An 18331-nucleotide genomic window follows, 5' to 3' on the forward strand; every position below is an offset into this window, starting at 1 on the left:
AAAGGGATAAAAATCCAATTAATGTTTTGCAAGAGAGCAAAAAGAAAAAAAAAACGAACCCCACTTTGGCAAGATCCTAAAACAGTGGAATCCACAATTTTTCAGTGTCCTTTGTAAGAACATAAATGAGAATACTGGTCAGAAAGAGCCTACACATTGCTTGACTTTTGCAGGAGACTCACCCGTAACCGATAGTCATCTACAGTCCAGATTCTGCTGGCAAAGTCATTTGAAGCTGCTAAGAGATAGGAGCCCTGTGGAAACAGGAGGGATTTAAGTCAATTTCCCACAGTGACTGAAAGAAGTAAACTACTACACCCAGCAAGTCTCAATACTATGGGATAGTCATTAGAACAGACAATCCACAGGGTTCACTTTACTGCCATACTGCTAAGAAAGCAACTGGCGGAGGGAAGCACCAATTAGTTTGGATGAAGAAGATTTTCAAGACATTTTCAACAAAGATGTAATTTTTTCATTCCCGAACAATTGGCTATAAAAGGAATAGTGGCCACAGTGCTGGGAGGAAGGGACATTCTTTCCAGACCATTTCTACTCATAACCTCCTTACTGCTGCAAGGATGGCGGGGTTTTCTCCTACTGTGCCTTTACCCAGACTATTTTTTGGCTCTCCTTCCCCACAAATAGCTCCAGCATCTGCCCCCGCTGTTGGGCCTAGCTGACCCAAACTGCAGAGTGAGGCTCGCCTGATTCTTGTCAATTTCACTCCCATCTACCGGGTTCTCAACAGAGGTAGTTGAAACTAAGTAAGTTCTGGTCAGGAGATGGACAAATGGGTATACAGGTATCCTGAGGGTGGTGGCTCCTTCCTTTCACTCTAGACAGAGATCATATTTCAAGACACTGTATGGCAAAGTTATTTCTCAAGAAAAATCCCAGAAGGACAAGGCTTGTGCCTGTCAGTGTCAGGTGACTGATTCAGAAAAAATATCATGGAACCCAGAATGCATCTGTTCTGACAAGATCTGCAATATGATCAAGCCACCTACACCAGAACAAGTTTCTCCAAACAGGTTAGCAACACCAGACAACCCTCTAGTGCAGTGGTCCCCAAACTTTCTCAATCACAACCCCCCCCTTGCCCAGTCCACACCCTCACCGCCCCCCCCCCGGGAGTCGGGGCGAGGGTTTAGTGGGGCATAACGGAGGAGGGGGAGCCACACTCTGGGGATGTGTGTGAGTGAGGCAAGGGAAAGGGAGCTGCGCTCAGGGCAGGAGAAAGTGATACCTCTCTCACTGTAGCCGCCTGAGTGCTCCTCCAGGCTCCAGCAGCAGCAACTGCTGCTGCTCTTCCCACCCTCCAGGGGTGGAGACCGGTTACTGCGAGTAACCAGACTTTTAGCATCTGGGTGGCTGGGACTGGGCCCACAGCAGAACTGGGGGTAGAGCAGGGCTTACATGACATGCGCTCCTTCCCTGGCCTGCTGTGTCCCCCTTGACATTCCTCTGCACCCCCCGGAGGGGGAGCCCCAGTTTGCGGACTCTGGTGAACTGGTGAAGACCAACGTAAGATGTTTTTGAAGGTGTATCAATAATGTGAAAGCACAGAAATGCTAAGCTGTAAAGATGGCTTCAAACTTGGCCTTAGTTCATACATGGTGAAAGAGGTCTCAGCAAGAAAGTTTGAGATCATGTACCCAGATATGCACCTCCAAAACTCCATACTCCTTTGACTGGTTCTGTTGGATGCAGATCAGAATTGTGCCTGTGATGCTCTAGGGAACATGAACTGAACACATCACAATTTGTCAGCAAACACTCCCCCAGTCACAGCATTGCTGGGTTATGATGGGTGAGAAATTGCTGGGAGTTGAAAGGGTGATGGAAGTGTAATCCTTCAGGCAGTCAGACCTTTTACTATTCATCACAGACCTCAGAGAGGCATCTAAACCTCACCACCAAGTTATAAACATTTCTCAATGCATAAAACAGGAGCAGATACATACAACTCTAGTAGTTTCAAGGAGCTCATAAGGCAGCAGTGGAAATTCACAGCTGGGGTAAGACCTAGCTCATTTTAAAATTCCCAGTAGCCCAGATGACTGGATTCTGTTTATCTTCTGAAAAGTGAAGTGCAGATCAGAGTTCTAGGGCTTGTCTATGGGGTGGGGTGAAGAGGGGAATGACTCAGGAAAGTTAATCCAAATTACCTACAGGTGTGAATTTGAAATGGATAAATTAAACTGCATTAAACCCATGTGGATATTCCTAGGGCTGGTCTACACCGGGAACTTACATTGGCATAGCTATGATTCTAAGGGGTGTGAAAAATCAACACCTCGAGACAAAGCTATGATGATCTAACCTCCGGTGTAGACAGAACAATTCTTCCATTGATTTAGCTACTGCCTCCCGGGGAGGTGGAGTAACTACAGCAATGGTAGAACCCCTCCCGTTGCTGTAGTGCAGGGGTGGGCAAACTTTTTGGCCTGAGGGCCACATCGAGGTTCCGAAACTGTATGGAGGGCCAGGTAGGGAAGGCTGTGCCTTCCCAAACAGCCTGGCCCCCGCCCTCTATTCATCCCCTCCCACTTCCCATCCCCTGACTGCCCCGCTCAGAACCCCCGACCCATCCAACACCCCCTGCGCCTTGTCCCCTTACCACCTATCCACACCCCCCCATCATCATAGAATCATAGAATATCAGGGTTGGAAGGGACCTCAGGAGGTCATCTAGTCCAACCCCCTGCTCAAAAGCAGGACCAATCCCCAATTAAATCATCCCAGCCAGGGCTTTGTCAAGCCTGACCTTAAAAACTTCTAAGGAAGGAGATTTTACCACCTCCCTAGGCAAACGCATTCCAGTGTTTCACCACCCTCCTAGTGAAAAAGTTTTTCCTAATATCCCCCACTGCAACTTGAGACCATTACTCCTTGTCCTGTCCTCTTCCACCACTGAGAATAGTCTAGAACCATCCTCTCTGGAACCACCTCTCAGGTAGTTGAAAGCAGCTATCAAATCCCCCCTCATTCTTCTCTTCTGCAGACTAAACAATCCCAGTTCCCTCAGCCTCTCCTCATAAGTCATGTGTTCCAGACCCCTAATCATTTTTGTTGCCCTTTGCTGGACTGTTTCCAATTTATCCACATCCTTCTTGTGGTCCCCTATCTACATCCCCTATCGTCCCCTATCCACACCCCCCCCCCCCATGGATAGACTCCCATGCCTATCCAACCCCCCCATTCCCCATCCCCTGACCGCCCGCCCTCCCAGAACCTCCGCCCCATCCAACCGCCCCCTACTCCCTATCCCGACTGCCCCAGGGACCCCCTGCCCCTTATCCAACCCCTCCCCCCCACTCCTTGCCCCCTTACCATGCCGTTCAGAGCACCAGGACTGGCAGCCTTACCGCCTGGCCGGAGCCAGCCATACCACCATGCAGTCTAGAGCACCGGGACAGGCTGGCGGCTCTTGCAGCCATGCTGCCTGGCAGGAGCTTGCAGCCCCACCGCCTAGAGGGCTGGCAGCACGGTGAGCTGAGGCTGCGGGGGAGTGGGAACAGCAGGGGAGGATCCTGGGGCTAGCCTCCCCGGCCAGGAGCTCAAGGGCCGGCCAGGAGGGTCCCGCAGGCCGGATGTGGCTCACGGGCCACAGTTTGCCCTCCTCTGTTGTAGTGTCTGTCCATGCTGAAGTGCTTCAGCAGTGCTGCTATAGTGTTTTAAGTGTAGACATACCCCTATTCATAATACAGTGGCCTTAATTTGGGTTAAGCTTAATTCACTGACGTGTCCCTTTGAAACTAGAGTTCAGCCTACTGTATGAAAAAGTTTTGTACTATATTTTAAAATGTTTGTCAGGTATTCCTACAAGTATTTTAACTTGTTTGTTTGGGGATGTATTTCAAAGCATGTGTGTGAAACTGGTAGCCGAGCACAAGCTACTGCAATTAATTTCTCCCCAAACACAGACTATGGGTATTATACAAATACTCACAGCACTGTCAAATTCGATACTCGTAATCCCTGCGTTACTGCCAGAGAGAGAACTTTTCAGTTCGCACCTATCTGTATGCAGAAAGAAACAATTAAGCAGTGAATTGGATACAAATAGGGGGAAGGATTTGAACTTCTGGGTTAGATCCATTTGGCCAACACACTGGACAATTACCACAGCAACACAAAAATGAATTACATAAGTGGCAATGGCTTTTGATCAGTTTGCTTGAGCCTGGCTTTACTCCCCCGTTTCGAGTATATTTCGGCTGACCTAACATAACTGCTTCACACTTATATAGTGTTTGTCTGGAACTGTAAAACAGCATGCTCAACTTAAACACCAGCAACTGAGTTAAAAACTTTAGGGGAAATCCATTTTGTATGAGTCAACTGTATGGGATTCTAAATTTGGTATAAAACACAAAGTGCTCTTTATGCCTATGTCTCTTCACACAATAACTCAGAGCAGACACTTACCTCCAAAGACTTCCCAGAGTTTAACTCTCCGATCCATGCCTCCTGTTGCTAGTAACCGGGAAGCAGGACTGAATTGCACTGCGTTCACTTCTCCATCATGTGCATCCTTGGGGGAGCGTGAACAAAAAGCACAATCACAGCCACCCCAAATGACATCAGCACCAAAGAGAACTGTCAGACTGTAGCACCATACAGAGCTTGCTGAAGAGTAGGCTGCACACAATCGTGATCTAGCCCAAATGTGATCATCTTTCATATGCAGAAGGCCCATACTAAATAAAATTAGCAAAGCCTACATTAAACAAATCAGAATACCACAAAAATTCAGGTGAATTACCCAGGTAGTAGGAGCGGTATAGGAAATCTCTGGGATTTCTTTCACCATTCAGCAACCATCTCTATTACATGAGCATTCAAAGCAAGTAACTGGTTCACAAGAGTTTGCTTCAATTTTCCAGCTATAAAATGAACAACGTAGAGTTGCCTTGCACAGACTCAGATTCAAAAGTGGCCTCACCATTCCATAACATATACAAGAGGTCTCAGCTTGAAAACTTGAGATCACACACACCACAAATCAAGACACCCCAACACCGTAAACTCCTTAATCGGTTCTGTTGGATGACATTCAGGGCCATGCTTCCTTACACTGTGGATAACAGGCACTGAACTTATCCTATATTGTCAGCAGCCTCTCCCGCAATCACAGCACTGCTATAGCATGATGGGACAAAGAGACTGTTGGGAGCTGAAAGGGTAATAGGAGTGCGATTCTTTTGTGCACTCAGATCTTTTACTAGTCATCATTGACCTCAGCAAGATGTACATAAACTTAACTATGACCACAAAAGGAGGAACATTAAAAGCATGAAGGATGCATGCACCTGAGTGAATTTTTGTTTTAGGTGGATATCTAGGCTGAGAGTAAAGTCAATATGGATTAAATGGACCTAGCTGCCTTGCCAATTCACGAGTCATCTTCTAGATTTAAAACATTATCTGGAACAGTTTAAACAAGCAGAGCCATATTATTCTAGATAGCATTTGCTACTCAAAGGTCAAATTCTCCTCCTCTTAAGCAGGAAGTGTCTGAAGAATCTTGTAGTTCCTGGATATACTTACAAAGACATACACTGCAGTAGTGGGCACTCTCACTTCTTTACTGGAACCTGGATGCACGTCTACATTTTCCTGGGGAGCGGGAAATGAGGACAGAGAGCGCCTCCTGCGATGGGACACAAAGAAAAATACGTTAAATAGAAGAGTGGATGCAGTTCTTCTCAAAGTGGCAGGCACAGACCTGGATGAGCCCAACTATCACTGTGGGGTGGATGAGACACAGGGCCAAAATCCTTACTTTATTCTTTCCCCCACTCCTTGCAAGACTGCATTTTATCAGATTACATTGTATTCTCTCACATGGCAGTATGCATCAGTTCATGCCTGCACTCTCTCTTACCTAGTTTAACCTTAGTTTGCTCCCACACTATCAAATTCACTACCAGCTAATGTCTGAGCAGTCATCTTTTCTTGTACTGAGTCAAACAATGTAAACATCACAATGAGTATAGAGGGACAGACTGCAACCCCACCATTGTGTCTAGTTCAGACTGCACTACTGTGGCTGTGAGAAGATCCCAGCCAGTGGAGTACCCTGTTTGAAAGCTCAGACTCCAAAACTGTCTTAAAGAAAGACCTTCCACCTAATGCAGGACTCCACTTAGAGGGTCTGACTACAGCACAGTCACTGGAGAAGAGACCCCAGCCAGTGAGGTGCTGACTACTGCACTGTCATTAAAAAGAACCAAATCCACATACTGCTCCATTCAGAAGGACTGCCTGAATTGCTAACTGGAAAGTTTCTAGCCAGTGTTATGAACATCTGAAGACTTATCAGGGTAGTGAAGCTGGGTTCCACATTACTTCAGTGTCATATATTCACATGCTGGACTAAGAGTGGATAATGATTTCACCTGGCAGCATCAGAAGAGTGATGTCCCAAAAGGGAAGACTCAGATAGACTGGAGGGAAAGGTCAGAGGTCAGCATACGTCAAGATGGAAGAAACAGGAAGTTGAGGAGAACAAAAAGAAAAAAAAGCAGAAACTAGAAGAAAGGCTGACATTATGACATCTCTATTCCTTAGATCACGAAAATTCTGGTGTACATTGAAACCAATATATAAACAAGAAAAGGTGAAGGTGTTCTAACCTACCCAAAAATATTAGTGATAGAGTCCAGAAGGCCTCCAGCAGGCTGGGACAGTCGCTTACTAAAGAGGAGGAGAGGACAGGTTTAAGCCTTATGAACAGATTGTTCAAATGAAGATCAATAAATACAGTTCACAACACCAAGTATCTGGGAAAAAAGAGGCTTTCCCTTTCAGACCCAAGCTCAGGAGGGAAGATCCCATGGGAGCAGCAGCAGCAGATGATGCAGGTCACCATTAATAACAGCTTGGAATATATAAATGGGGGTGAGGTTAAGGACCTTATAAACTTTGAGAAAGGACTTTCTTCATTGGGTTTAAGCAATTTGAAACTTTGTTTAGATTTGTCAATCACTCCTTGACCCCTATTCTCGCAGTTGGGGGCTGTTCATATAACTCTACCCACCCTTGCTGCTGTGTTGTAGTAAGAAATGTGTGTGTTAAGTCTAGGTGGGAAGGGAGTTAAGTAACTTTTCAACAGTTTTCATTAACCACTACCCATTCTTCTTAAGTTATATTGACATTTCAAAAGGCACCTTAAAAAAGGTACAGGAATATCAGTCTACATACCTGGATGTCCGGCTGACAGCTCGCACTGGGGAAGTCTCTTCAGCTGGGTCAGAAGTTTCATCCACAAGCACTTCAATATCATCATCCCTGGAGAAGTATGGGAACATGCCTCCTTTTGAATCAGCCAAATAAGGCCCGTTGTAATCAACTCCCTTTGTCAAACCCCAAAGACAGCAACTCTATTCAGCAATAAAGTGAACGAATATTCCCCCCATACACACCCTCTCAGGTTCCCATATTGGTTTACAGTTAATCTGCATATTACCTAGTTGGTAACTGAGTGGTATGGGCACTTCATACTTAAGGCAGTAAGTGAGCAAGCAAAGCAGAAACTAGGCATAAATCCATTCCAGCACGGAAGTAATTGATATTGTTTTTCCAATCTGTACAATCTCTGCTCTCACATGAAACCCTACCATACTGTTTACGTAGTCCCAACTTTTTCCAGACCTAAGTGTCTCCAGTGGCCCTCACTCCCAGATCAGGAGAACTATTCCAAATGCCAAAGGGACTGCATCACAGAAATTGTATTCTGTTGAGATACGAGTTCAAATTCACTGAATGAACCTGTCTTAGGACTTTCAAACTTGAATTGATATTCTTAGTCACAGCAGAGTTCCTCATTCTATAAACATACAAATAAGGAAATTTACTACATATTTCTGATTTTAAACTGACTTTTCAAGTTTTAACACTCCTCTATCACAATTACTGAAGATAAAAATATCAATTACCCTAATTCTCTATAAAAATTAGGGCTGTCGATTAATCAGTTGACTGATGCGATTAACTCAAAAAAATTAATCACAATTAATCACACTGTTAAACAATAGAATACCAACTGAAATTTATTAAATATTATTGGTGTTTCACATACTCAAATATATTGATTTCTATTACAAAGTGTACAGTGCTCACTTTGTATTATTTTTATTACAAATATTTGCACTGTAAAAATGAAACAAAATAGTATTTTTCAATTCACCTAACAAGTACTGTAGTGCAATCTCTATCGTGAAAGTGTAACTTCCAAATGCAGATTTTTTTTTGTGACATAACTGCACTCAAAACGAAAACATAAAACTTTAGAGCCTACAAGTCCACTCAATCCTTAGCCAATCGCTAAACAAGTTTGCTTACATTGACAGGAGATATTGCTGCTTGCTTCTTATTTACAATGTCACCTGAAAGTGACAACAGGCATTCGCATGGCACTTTTATAGCCGGCATTGCAAGGTATTTACATTCCAGACATGCTACACATTTGTACGACCCTTCAAGCTTCGGCCACCATTCCAGAGGACATGCTTCCGTGCTGATGATGCTCGTTTAAAAAAAAAAAGTGTTAATTAAATTTGTGACTGAATCCTTGGGGGAGAATTGTATGTCTCCTGTTCTGTTTTACTCACATCCTGCCATACATTTCATGTTATAGCAGTCTCGGATGATGACCCAGCACGTTTGTTTTAAGAACACTTTCACTGCAGATCTGACAAAACGCAAAGAAGGTATCAATGTGAGATTTCTAAAAATAGCTACAGCACTTGACCCAAGGTTTAAGAACCTGAAGTGCTGTCCAAAATCTGAGATGGATGAGGCATGGAGCATGTTTTGAGAAATCTTAAGACAAACACTCAGATGCAGAAAAGACAGAACCTGAAACACCAAAAAAAGAAAATCAACCTTCTGCTGATGGTATCTGACTCAGATGATGAAAATGAACATGCGTTGGTCCGCTCTGCTTTGGATCGTTATCCAGAAGAACCCATCATCAGCATGGACGCATGTCCTCTGGAATGGTGGTTGAAGCATAAAGGGACATATGAATCTTTAGAGCATCTGGCATGTAAATTTCTTGGGACGCTGGCTACAACAGTGCTATGCGAACGCCTGTTCTCACTTTCAGATGAGATTGTAAACAAGAAGCGGGCAGCATTATCTCCTGCAACTTGTAACCAAACTTGTTTCTGAGTGGTTGGCTGAAGCAGGACTGAGGGGACATGTTGGCTCTACAGCAGAGGCGGGCAAACTACGGCCCGTGGGACCCTCCTGCCTGGCCCCTGAGTTCTTGGCCTGGGAGGCTAGCCCCTGGCCCCTCCCCTGCTGTTCCCCCTCCCCTGCAGCGTCAGCTCACTGCGCCGCTGGCGCAATGCTCTGAGCGGCAGGGCTGCGAGCTCTTGCTGGACAGCGCAGATGCAGAGCTGCGGCCTGACCCGGTGCTCTGTGCTGTGCGGTGGCTGGCTCCAGCCAGGCGGCATGGCTGCCTGTCCTGGTGCTTTGGGCGGCGTGGGCCCCAGGTGCTCCAGGGAGCGTGGTAAGGGAGCAGTGGGGGTTGGATAGAGGGCGGGAGAGTTCAGGGTGGTGGTCAGGGGGAGGGGTTGAATGGAAGCAGGGGTCCCAGGGGGGCAGTCAGGAAGGAGAGGGGGGTTGGATGGGGTGGCGGGGGGCAGTCAGGGGGAGGGGTTCCAGGGGTGGTCAGGGAGAAGGGGTTGGATGGGGTGGCGGGGGGCAGTCAGGAATGAGAGAAGGGGTTGGATGGGGTGGCGGGGGGCAGTCAGGGGTGGGGGTCCATGGGCCGAGCTACGCCTGGCTATTTGGGGAGGCACAGCCTCCCCTAACTGGCCCTCCATAGTATTTCAGAAATCCGATGTGGCCCTCAGGCCAAAAAGTTTGCCCATCCCTGCTCTACAGTTTTACATTGTTTTAATTTTTGAATGCAGTTTTTTTTGTACATAATTCTACATTTCTAAGTTCATCTTTCATGATAAAGAGATTGCACTGCAGTACTTGTATTAGATGAATTGAAAAATACTATTTCTTTTGTTTTTTACAGTGCAAATATTTGTAATAAAAAATAAAAGTGAGCACTGTACACTTTGTATTCTGTATTGTAATTGAAATCAATATATTTAAATGGTATTCTATTATTGTTTAATTGTGTGATTAATTTGTTTAATTGCTTGACAGCCCTAACAAAAATACATTCATGCATGGTGATGAGAAGAAGAGACACTTTCACACCAGACAGGAGAAACAGATTTATTTCCCAGACCTCAGTTTTAGCACACTTCTAGTGCCTGAAATTAGGGTTACTTACTGTTCAACTGGCAGTGGTTCCTTGGCAGCTTCCGCTAACTCTTTCTGCAACTTGGCTTGTCGCCTCCTGGAGGGGAAAAAAAGCAAAGTTCTTTACATAATCAAACCCTATAATGATATGTCAGCAAAGAAACCTAGTGAGATTATATGATGCTAACACAGGAATCACATGCCAAGGAGGCAAGTATGTAAGCAGCATTTGGAAAGAGAACACTTTGAAGACTGCATGCATGGCTATTAACCAGAAGTTATGAGGAACTGATTCAAGTTAATGAGTCGCTTGGCCAAATAGCAACTAAGTTAACGGGATACAGAAAATGAAGAAATTGTTTAGGTTAGTCCAAGGGGGTAAAACTAGAAGTAAACAGTATGTTATACAACCATGGTAAAATCAGAAGACAGATTCCAACTGTTTGATCTGTTAGACTAGAATAGTTTCCTGAGGAAATAGTGGAAAAGTAATTACTTTAGTCATTTACAATTAGACAAAGCCCTGGAGAACATATTTTCCTTTGTTGGCCCCAGAGAATGAACATGAAGTCCCAGAAGCTTTTCTGCCTTGAATGTCTAGGTTTTCAGAGTAAACAGAAGACTCTCGGAGACAATGGTCGCTCTAGGACTGGCGTACTCAAACCACGCTTATGATCATATATGGTCAACATCTCACCTTGAGTCCTTCTCATTCTCTGCATTGAGCCGATTAGCTTCCTGAGCCTTCTCTGCCATCCAACGTGTGACCAACTCTTGGTTGTCTTCAGTAGTTTTCCTCAGTTTCTCTTCTAGGGCAGTGAAGGTGATCTGGAGAGCATCATACTCATCCTTCAGTGTTTGATTGGCTCGCTCAAGTTCTTGCAGCTTGCTGCGCAGTTCCTGGCACTCTGTTTCCAGCTCAGAGATCTTTTGCATGTATTCTGCAATCCTGGAAGAGCAACACCATAAATAACACAATGAAAAACACTCTTTGGTGCAGACACAATCTTTTTGGTGTGTGTTTGTACTGTGCATAGCACAACAGGGTCCTGGTCTATGGCTGGGGCTCCTAGGCAGTACTGTAATACAAAACAAACACCTGACCAAAAATGTAGGTCTCATGCCCTATATCACAAAGAAGAAATGCTCCTACTCACTTTGCTTCGTTCATCTGCATCTCTCTGTCTTTCTGCTGCATTTGATTATTCAAATCAATCACTGACTGGGCCAACTAGGGAGAGAAAAAAAATTTACAAAAAATGCAGGGATGCCACCTGTACTTCAGCCATTCATTGGCTCCTAGTCAGAATGTGGCAGTCCAACTTTATAAGTAATGTGTGCATCTTTCAGAACTTCCTCTTCTTCAAAGAAGTAAACAGTTCTGGACACAGTACTAGCAGATAGTATCAGACTGGAAAGTCTGCTACTTAAGAGTAGTAGTCATCACTGTTACTGTCCCTTACTATCTCAGCCCTGTCAGACAGAAAGGCTCCTTTGGACACAACCACATCAAACATTGAGGATACATATGAGGAAGAAATATTTACTTTTTTCAAATATCACAAAAAGCACGGAAATAAAGTAGCAACCAGAAGATTCACTTATGCAGGAAAAGCAAATCCTTTGAACTATAACAATACTACAAGTTAATCACATGAACAGGTTGCACACTCTGCAACTGAGAAGCGTCAAGGGATAACAACCCTATCAGAAGTTTAAATTTGACAATAGCAAAGATAATGAAAAAGGATCAGAATCCAATATCTTTACACAATTACTGCACAGACACCATGCTCACAAAGGGCCAGAAAATACATGAAAGAGGACTTTCTAACCTCACCACGCTTCTTATGCAGCTCTGTCAGCTCCTCTTGATGTTTAATCCTCAGCTGGGCCATTTCCTGCAATTGAGCTTCATTCCTTGTGCCATCATGCCCTGGACTGGAATTTTAGAGGAAAGATTTCACAAGCTAGAAGTTGATGACTTCTGAGCCTCTGCCTAGGTAGCCTCATAACAGCATCTCCTGCAATTTCAAATTTGCGTAACTACATTCAAACATTAAGGTAGAGTTAAAACCCTCCAGGCAACCAGCCTCTACTGAAATTTATTACGAAAGGAAGTCTCATGCATAATTCTAAATTCTTTATAGTCTGTCTATACCTCTCATTATCCCCCCAATTAAAATAGCCAGACCTAGTGGGGCATGACATTTAAAACATCATTTAAACGCATCCTTCAATAACTCTCTTGAAACTCCCTGTCAAGAAGTCTACAGTATAAAAAAATACTTGAGGTCTTTGCATCCTAGAAGTAGGGACTCTACTTTCCTTGAGTGAGCAAACATGTGACTTAATTCCCTTCAACTACAGGTCTTAAGGACAGAATTTGTTCTTTTGGACAAGAATACTCCTCTCCAGTACTACTCCATAATCCTCAGCTCAGACTTTCAGTTTGTTTCATAAAGTTTTTTGTTTCTTTGTCTCTCATGGGGCTGAGGGTGGAGGGGTTCATTCCTGACCTAGAACTCACTTTTTCCTGTCATGTTGTTGTACCCACCCAGTCATGTAATTCTACTTTTTCCTCTCTTAATTGTATGCCTTCAGATATACCATCACATTCTGACACCATTTCCCTGACTACCCTTCATCAATGCCTTCATCTCCTCTTGCACCTCCCTAAACTTGATCTCCCCACCAAGGACATGCAGAGTTGCTGCTGCCTGCCTTCTGACATAGTCTTTATATTCCAAGAATTCCATTGACTCCCACATGCATTTGAGGTTATACAACAAAACCTTCCTCTTTGGACCTACTCCTCCTTGTCTTCCTCTCCCCACTTCCTTAGTTCATTTAGCCCTGGTCTCCTCCACATACTCATCTCTTTGTGAGAATGTTTTTTCTTCTACAGCTTCTTATATCTAGAATATTATACCGCCATCTTTTTGCCTCTTCCTAAGTCTTAGATAAAAATAATTTAGCCCTTTCCTGTACATGGTACATTTTCAATTTCTCTCCTGTTCTGATTGTCACTTTATAAACATTTAATTTTTCTTCAGAGGATCTCGGGAAGTGCATAAAGACGCTAGACAAGTTGAGTCCTAGCCTAGGGCAAACACAAGTCTTACAGCATGCCGTAAACCCAATGCTGTCAGTTACTAATTGCATAATTTTTAATTTACAAGTCGTCACTTTACTTATGGGCCCTATCCCCCCCCCCATTAACAGACCAGTCTATAAAACCAGACTGAAAAGTAGTTCCATAATACCCTCTTCTCCCAGAACAATTTTAAGCAGTTTGGAAGGGTTCCTTGATTTTCCAGGGATTGAGTTCACTCTCTTAACTACAAAATAGAACTTAGACCCAGCTATGTTAAGAGCTCCTGGTTTTAGGTTAAAATAGAAGCAAGATGAGGCTTTTTATACAGTACCCCAAGGACTGCAAAAACTGCAAGGTTGGGTGAATTTAAAGTGGTTTGTGGAGGGAGATGATGGCGCCTAGAATTCTTCAGAAGGCAGCATGTTCCAGGGGATAGGGCAATGGACTGAGAATCAGGGAACCTGAGTTCTATTCTGTGATCCGCTACTGATCTGTTGTAACACCTTGGGCAAGTCATTTGCCCTCTCTGTGCCACTGCTTCTTCTCCCACACTTTGTCTATCTTCTCTATGGAAGTTGTAAGCTCCTTGTGGACTGGCACTGTCCTATTCTGTTTGTACAGCACAGTGGAGTCCTGATCAGGTTGGAGCCAGTAGAAACTAATATAAACAATACGCTACCCATCACAATAACCAAAATCTTCTACGCTTTTTGGAAGCTCACACACAGGAACATGGAGGTCAATTTTTAAAAGATATAATTCAAGCAAAGCAACTTTTTTAGAAGTTAAAAAAACCCACAGTTTTTCTAAAACAATAAAAATCAGAAAATAGACATACTAGTAACCCTAAACAGTATAAGAAGGAAATGTGCAGTATCTGTTTGCGTAATCACCCTATGTTTGGTACTCCGGGGAGAAAAGAGGCGGGAGAGATGGGACAACCTAGCTAATCTGCTCTGAAGACCATAAAAACAGAAAGGAGTCAGAGTGACAGATTAGTGTTCTGAAGGGAAATGAATGTGAGAGGGACACTAGTATGTGGTCATTTCAAACTTCCCTCTCACTTTAGTTTACATAATAACAAATATTTCTATTTTGCCTGCAACAGTACCACTTTGAGCTGTTCTTACATCAGATCTCACAAGCTAAGTAGGCTCAAAGCAGGTCACCAATAGAACAGGAGGTCTAGGTTTTTAGGAAGTGGTGTTGATAACTTATTCTTCCTACCCAGGTAGCACTTACCCAGTGGCCCAATGTGATAATAGAAAGCAATTACCAGACAGCTGTATGTCCAAAGGTAGTTTAAAAAGTCCCGAGGGAACACCTGTTATCCTCTGACTTACCATGGATATGGAAGTCAGTTCAGGTGGAACCAGCCATTCCCCACTCAAGCCTTTAGGGGAGGTAAAGACAGTCTCCCAGAGACCCATGGTTGTGGGATTCACTCCCTATCAAGGAGTACAAGAGTACACTGAGGGCACTTCCAGAGTAAGGCTTAGGATTTTACTTTTAAGGCTTTGTTTATATGTACTGTAGTCCTTCCCGTCTTTGCTCTTGCACTATTATTCAGTTGGCCATAGCCTCCCACAAATGAAAGTTGGCTATCAATGGCACAATCTATTTCAGATGGCAGGGCAGCCTGTTACAATCCCCACAAACATAGCTTTTGCCAGAGCAGATACTTGTACAACCTTAAATATTATGGTCACCAAAGAACCTTTGAGATATTTCATAAGGGTATCAACCTGTGTGCTGGCCAATTTCTAACAAGTAATTACACTCTAGTTACTTAATGTTTTGCCTGTGGTATGCCAGCCAAATTCTATTTCAACTAATTACACTCTACTTGCCTAATGTTTCACTTGCAGTTTATGTACGACACAGTATTATTCATTTCCTATCCTCAGCAGTATACAGTGGTTTTACACAATATGTTTTCCACTTTAGAGGTAGCTGCACTTCATTGGTGGGTGAAGTAATTCGTATACATCAACTTTATAATTGTCATGAATATTGAAGTCTACTATTGTGCCCTTATTGCAATAATATCAGTCCTGATCTGTTACTGTTCATATGCAGTCAATGCAAGGAACTAACTGTAGCTGGGTTTTTCCTACAGCAACAAAGCTTTCTGAAGCTAATGGCCACCTGGCTTTTTTTTTTGCATGGGGAGGTGCGGGGGGGAAAGAGGCATGGCGCAGCAGCAGAAAGAAGGGAGAAGAGAAGAGAATGCACTCTACCACCTCATTTTTCTCCCTAAGGAAGTCTTCATGACTCATGAGACCATGAAGCCACCAAGTTTGAAAACCTCTACCTTAAGTACAGACCTGGTCTTTCCCTACAATGCTTATGAAATTGGACAAAGTCACTGACTGAAGTAGTATTGTAAGCTAACAATGAGAAGTAGTATAAGAGTTATGGGGCAAATAGGTCCAATAGCATAATAGCCCAATTTAGCCCATATCAAATACAGAGGCTGCTACAAATGACCAAATAAATCATTATCTGTCTGAAAATCTATTTGTAAGATAGCTTTCCAAAAGAATGGACTTAAACTGGGTAACAGCTGCAAGACCTTGTAATGAAGTGATCTACAACCTAATCTAGGTTTATCAGGAGCTACTGGAATATTTGGTTCCAAGTTACTGTAGTAACCTATAGAGCATAACGTTTTAGTGTATGAGAGACAGCTGATTGAAATGTTCATCTCCCAATCCTGATTGAAAAAGAATTCCAAGTACCTGATCTCATGTCTGCTTTGCAAGTCATACTTTTCTGCTTGCAGCTTATCAGCCAGCACGGCATGGAGATCAGTCTTCTCTAGCAGCTTGTTATCTAACAGGGCAAGAAAGTGCAATTAAAAAACAAGTGAGGAACAAAACCAGCTTTCTCCATTTATAAGCTTTCAGGATCTTGTAGTTATTCCTACACTAACTTATCATATGACACTAAGTCACACTGTGATACACACACCCTGTTTTGACTTTGGTAGACAGTGGTTTTATTCCTACTCAGGCTTAGATAACCTCTCAGAAACTGAGACAGTAGGGACCAATTCTGCAAAGTTTTATTCAGAAGTAGTCCTTACTAAAATGTACTCCTATTGATATATGTGGGACTTCTCATGGGAATATGGGTTTGAAGAATCCATCCTTGAACTCATCCTAGGCAAAGACAACCAAAGCACAGCTTGTAGAACATAACCAACCCTCTAATATTTGTAATACAGCCCTAGAAGAGTATTTTACACTACGGGGGAAAAAAAGTAACGTGTTAGCATTAGCATGGTAGCACAACAGTTGCGGAGCACCCATTTGCTTCTATTTGCTCACATTGCAACTATAGGTAAAAGAGATGGCCAAAAAACAAGCTCAAAGTGAAAAACCAACTATATTGGACAAGACCAACACTAAAGACTTAACAAACCCCCAACTAAAAGTCACTATAGACAATACTGGTGCTGGCTTCAAACCAACAAATATCTGAACAATGCCTCAGAGGAAGTACCTTAAAAGATGAAAAGATACTTCTCACACCATCCACAGTGAAAACGGACTGAACTGAAACCAGCTTCTCTCACATATTAAACGTGAAATACTACACTTAAGCATGAACAAACAAACAACCCAGTGCTTTGGTCTTTCATTATATACAGTGCAACAGTAACAATCATAGTTAAGGTTGCCCAACACTTTCAATTATATCCCCATTTTCAGGTACTTATAACCTTACCAACTTTGGGAACTGTGGGATGCAGAGGGCACCCACTCTGCTATGGTTTAGAAGCATGGTAGTGAGGCTGCACAGCAAAACGGTGGTTCGTTACACACACTTACACTGGAGGATGATCTCTTCAAAGGCTTGTCTCTGCAGCCGGTCCCGGCGCCTCAGCTCCTCTGCAATGTGACGTTTCCACGTGGGGAAACTCGCAGCTCTGAGCCCAGAAGTCATCGCACCAGCACTGGGCTCAGCGTCCCGGTTTTCCACTGAGCTGAGCGGCACCAGGCTAAGCAAGTTGCTCCTGCCACAAACACCCTTGCAGGCAAAGCCTGGCGACTTCCCAGTGCTCAGGACCTCGTGGTTTGTGGAGAGGCCAGAAGAAGGGCGCACAGGCAGAGCGAGCCGCAGACGGGACGAGGGGCACTAGTGGGGAGGCAGCGGGGAATACACTCGGGCAGGGGCACAGACACTCTGGGGCAGGGAAGAGAAATGCGGGCTGCGGGGGTTGAGTAACGGCAGGACACACTGACTGGGGGAGAGAGGGGGCAGCTGGCAGCAGGGCGGGGCGCACAGTCGAGCGGGGCAGCAGGGGGCACAGCCGCCGGCGGCGGCGAGGGAGATGTGTGTAGGGAAGTGGTCAGCTACCAGCAGGGCGGGGAGACGGGGCACCTGCGGGGAGCGGGGCGCGCAGCCTGGGCGGGGCAGGGCAGAGGGCACCTGGCAGCAGGGCGGGAGGAGAGGACAGCGAAAGACTCGGGAGGGGCCTGGGGACGGGCCGGGAGCAGCAGGGCCCGGCTCCCCGGATGGTTCTGACAGGCGGGGGCCTCTCACCACCACTCCCTAGCCTGGCCACAGCCACTGTCCCGCTCGGCCGCTCCCCACCGGCGCCATTCTCCCGAGCCGCACCTCACCGGGGGCCTGAGCTCTCCGCGTCGCACAATAAAGCCGTTGCCGGTTGGCGCCGCCGCCGCCAGGCTGCCCGGCCCGGACAGCAGCCCCTTCCCGCCTCCAGCCAGGGCCCTAGCGGGCACCGCAAGCTCTGCCAGCTCGGGCGGCGCCTTCGCTGGGCTCGCTGCGGGCGAGTCGCAATCGCTATCCGGCGAACACGCCGGCCGCCTCGGCGCAAAATGGCAAGTGAGGGGGCCTCCCCGGGCCGCCATTTTAGAGGCGGTACCGATGGACCGTCTCGCTCCGCGCTGCCATCTTGAAGGCGGCACAAAGAGAGGAAGGTCGCCG

At 45.0% G+C, this 18331-nt stretch overlaps 1 protein-coding gene across 5 annotated transcripts in view; it reads right to left on the reverse strand.

Annotated features, from left to right (window-relative positions):
- ATG16L1 (autophagy related 16 like 1) overlaps positions 1-18278 on the reverse strand; it is a 28466-nt gene extending 10188 nt beyond the window's left edge. Inside the window, exons 1-13 of one of the 5 annotated variants that reach the window (XM_084638334.1) lie at positions 17212-18278; positions 16117-16210; positions 12114-12219; positions 11436-11509; positions 10976-11227; positions 10310-10375; positions 7213-7299; positions 6649-6705; positions 6408-6455; positions 5557-5659; positions 4435-4540; positions 3956-4026; positions 183-254 (exon numbers count right to left, since the gene is read on the reverse strand). In XM_084638334.1, the coding sequence (XP_084494460.1) occupies positions 183-254; positions 3956-4026; positions 4435-4540; positions 5557-5659; positions 6408-6455; positions 6649-6705; positions 7213-7299; positions 10310-10375; positions 10976-11227; positions 11436-11509; positions 12114-12219; positions 16117-16210; positions 17212-17326 (1251 nt within the window). In that variant the 5' untranslated portion in view covers positions 17327-18278. Of the gene's footprint in view, positions 1-182; positions 255-3955; positions 4027-4434; positions 4541-5556; positions 5660-6407; positions 6456-6648; positions 6706-7212; positions 7300-10309; positions 10376-10975; positions 11228-11435; positions 11510-12113; positions 12220-16116; positions 16211-17211 lie in introns of those variants that run through there. The other 4 variants (XM_084638330.1, XM_084638331.1, XM_084638332.1 and 1 more) reach the window with 4 other exon arrangements.
- Between the last annotated feature and the right edge of the window lie 53 nt (positions 18279-18331).

Source organism: Lepidochelys olivacea (assembly GCF_965140295.1).
Source record: "Lepidochelys olivacea isolate rLepOli2 genome assembly, chromosome: 9".
In the NCBI taxonomy this organism is placed as follows: Eukaryota; Metazoa; Chordata; order Testudines; family Cheloniidae; genus Lepidochelys; species Lepidochelys olivacea.